Source organism: Solanum pennellii, chromosome 11, assembly GCF_001406875.1.
Source record: "Solanum pennellii chromosome 11, SPENNV200".
Lineage (NCBI taxonomy): Eukaryota > Viridiplantae > Streptophyta > Magnoliopsida > Solanales > Solanaceae > Solanum > Solanum pennellii.
This window is the reverse complement of record NC_028647.1, coordinates 60,597,685-60,601,331: the sequence shown is the minus strand read 5'-3', so window position 1 is coordinate 60,601,331 and position 3,647 is coordinate 60,597,685. Positions and strand designations below refer to the sequence as shown.

Below are 3,647 nucleotides of genomic sequence, written 5' to 3'. Positions count from 1 at the left end.
GTGTATGCGAAATTAACTAATTAGATATCTCTATTGTTAAATTTTATGTATTTTTTCTTTTAAGAGAATAACAAATAGGAGAAAATGCATAAGTACCCCCTCAATTTATGTCCGAAATTTCAAAGACATACTTATACTATAATAAGGTCATATTACCCCCTGAACTTTATTTATAAACAATTTTCGACCCCTTTTCGGCCTACGTGGCACTAGCTTGAAAAAAATGTCAACACACGTTGGGTCCACAAGATAGTGTCACGTAGACCGAAAAGGGGTAGAAAACTGTTTATAAAATAAGTCCAGGGGGCCATAGGACGTTAATATAGTATAAGTGTATCTCTGAAATTTTCAACATAGGTTGTGGAAATACTTAAGCATTTTCCCAATCAAATATGCCAAGTATAAGAGACAAAGGATGGTCATTCTTTCAATGATAATTAAACAAAATTGATAAGAATTTGTATACATCAACTTGATCAAGCTATTATCTCATCTAGCTTACACTCTCTGTACCTAACAGCAGCCTTAAATGATCCAGCCTTATGAATTACGTCACAACATTCACATCTATTGATCTGAAAAAAATAAAAAATAAAATTAATAAAAATATATCAAAGTGGAGATTTATTTATTTTTTGGTAATTTTCATACAACAAGTAGATGTTCTAACAAATGCAACATAACCAAACAATAAACAATAGCCACAGGACCCTACATTTCAAGTAATATCTATTGAATTTTATTTATTCTTTGATCGCTTCGGTTCAAGAGAATTATTTTCTAAGTTCATTTTGTACATGATTACAATCATGTATGTTTTAATATAATCGAATTTAACTTATATTACATTGTCAACATAAAGAGTTTTATACTTTCAATGTAGTTGAACTTGCTCACCTTTATCTCAAAGTTAGTAATCCATTTTCTATAGTCAGTGTACGAAAGTTAAACTCATATAAAGTTCGTAAGAAATTTAAGTGAAAAGAAATATTACCTTGAGACGTTTTGTTGTTGGCGAGTAAACATGAATTTCATTAACATACTCCGCGGGATAGCTTCCTGGATACAAACAAACTCCTATTCCTCGAGGCCATGCTCTAATATATTTTGTAAGAATTTTGTTTCGTGGAGTTATCTCAATAGACTGGAAGAAATACATATGAGGGGTTTCACAAGGATCCCAAGAAAAATTTCTAGTATCAAAATTATAATGTGGTGGAAGTGTAATGTTACCCCATGGTTTAAATGTTTCAATTGGTCTTTGTATCCAACTTCTAGGCATAATATTCTCATAAATGTTAGCTGAATATCCCCATGAAATTGAAAATGTCCAATTGTTGGATCTTTTGTAACAAATAGTTTGTTGTAACATTCGCGATTGATCAAATTTTGCAGCATTTAGTAGATGATATCCTGATTGTGCACGATCCATAGTGGGGAAAATTGGATCAATTGTGTCAAAATGGTGAAGGGATACCAATAAAGATTTTGGATGGGACGATAGAAATCCTGATAGATCACCTCGTAGATCAATCTGTACTAAAGAAGAAATTAATTAATCTATTGATTTTTTAATTCGATTATTGAATAAGTTTGGGATTAGATTTATACCTGATGACTACCCCTAAGAGGAGAAAGATTGACACCAATATCAGCTGTGCAACTCATTGTAGTTCTATCAGCAGATCTAAGGTAAGCATATCTCTTTAAACAAGAAATAACATTATTTGCAAATGCTCTAGCTAAAGGATAACTCAATATAATTCCAGCTCCACCAAATGCTTGATGAAATGAGAAAAAATAATTTGCCATTATAAACTCAGAGTGTCCTCCAAAATAATAATATTGTGTATGATCATATTGTGCAAGAATATCAACCATATTATCAACGAAAAATATTGAATCATCGTCCCCCATAACTACCCATCGTACCCCTTCATGTGCCTCTCTAACCACCTCCATAATTCCATGTACCATTCTTAAAACTCTTGGATCAACATGATTTGTTTCATTCACGAGTGGTGATACATCATCGGATACTCGATAAGGAGGTGAATTTAAGGACCATGGTAGAAGATCATCACCTTGAGGAGGTACATCTAGTAAAAGATATCCTTTTGTAATATTTGGTCTCCACCATGATTCAATATATGGTTTTCTATGATGCCATGCTTCTTCTGACCCTAAAAGTCCAAAAACAAGGTGATTAATGTTAGTAGGCACACTAATACTGATTTGTACAACATGATTTGATGTATTTGATTGAGAATTATTATTTGGAAAAGATGTTATGCATTTTGAGGAAGAGAAAAGATGATTAGATGGACATTTATTGAGAAAGATAATTGTAGCCACATATAAGGTTAAACCACAAATTAACACTGCTTTGCAAATGTTAATCACAAGTGATGTTTCAAATGTAGGCATGTTAAGAGAGATTGGGTGAAAAAGAACTACATAATGAAGTTAAATCAATGCTCATTTGATTTTTATACTCCAATATTAACTATTTTTTTGTTTTCTATTTTCAAGGTTTTAGTATTTGCTATAATCTTCAACATCAAATCCAACTTTTTCATTTTTTTTTTCTATTATGTAGTCTAAAAGACCTAAAAAAAAGAATGAAGATCCTAATTCTTTGTGAACTACCTTGTGACTTTGAGATCTCTACATAGGTGTTAACTATAAATTGTTTTTTTTTACTAAACTTCTTTATCTATATTTTGACAGTTTCATTAGAGTAATCAAATTAAAAGTTGAATTACTAAAATAACCTTATAAAGTTGAGCGATTATAATACCCTTCAATTATACATATGTATGTAACCTCCTTAGGGGAACGGTACATTAACTCTCTTCATTTATTTTTTTGTATAGGAAATCTGAAGAATTTGAGGTGTTACTTATTTATAATTAATGTACTAACTTCAATTAACTAAAAATTTAATACATGAATCATATTCATCTACTAATTAAGTGTCTTTACATTTGGAGAAACTTTTCCTCCTTATTTACTTTCTTCCATTTAATTTTCTCTAAATATTTACATAAAATTTTATTACTAACTTTTTCTTTTTGGATAAACAATGATTCTCATCCAACCAATATTGTTGTTCATTACAAAAATAATAGTTGCTGGTAAGCATAGGAATACATTAGAACCTAACTCATGGATATTAATTCAATCAATTGCACTTTTAATTTGTTAAAGTATGTAATGGTATAGAAACCTCTAAAAAGCACACTTATTAAGGGTGTGTTTTTTCATCTTTGATTGACTTAAACGTTTTGAATTTTGAAAAATATTTTTCAAATGTGATTATTTTCCTCTGATTTAAGGAAAATGACTCCCTTAAGGAAAATTATTTTCAGAACTTCCCTTAATATGGAAAATATTTTTAAATCTTTTCTCAAACCTCCATATCCCCGAATCGAGGCCCCTCCTAGGACCCGACTTTTGACCCTAACATGATATCTGAATGGGAACTCGGAACCTGACACTCAACTATGACCTAGACCCCGACCCGAGACCCAAAACCAGACTCCCGACTATGACCTCGTTTACTGAAATCAACTTTCGGCCTCAATTGTGACCTAACTCTCGGTCCGGCCGAAAACATGACTTTTGACCCTGATTCTTTAATTTGC

General features: G+C 31.4%; 1 protein-coding gene across 1 annotated transcript; it reads right to left on the bottom strand.

Moving 5' to 3' along the window:
* Window positions 1-402: 402 nt before the first annotated feature.
* LOC107004340 lies at window positions 403-2,603 on the bottom strand. The gene is made up of 3 exons (XM_015202554.2): window positions 1,612-2,603; window positions 995-1,534; window positions 403-575 (listed from the first exon to the last, which is right to left on the bottom strand). Exons 1-3 carry the CDS (start codon window positions 2,425-2,427, stop codon window positions 477-479), a joined length of 1,455 nt encoding a protein of 484 aa, XP_015058040.1. The 5' UTR covers window positions 2,428-2,603; the 3' UTR covers window positions 403-476.
* Window positions 2,604-3,647: the final 1,044 nt, after the last annotated feature.

Bases quoted from the DNA above. Each gene is read 5' to 3' on its own strand.
- LOC107004340 (XM_015202554.2), bottom strand. From the start codon at position 2,427: ATGCCTACATTTGAAACATCACTTGTGATTAACATTTGCAAAGCAGTG. The intron at 1,535-1,611 runs GTATAAATCTAA...TCTTTAGTACAG, and splicing joins CTCTTAGGGGTAGTCATCAG to ATTGATCTACGAGGTGATCT. The intron at 576-994 runs GTAATATTTCTT...TATTTTTTTCAG, and splicing joins CAACAACAAAACGTCTCAAG to ATCAATAGATGTGAATGTTG.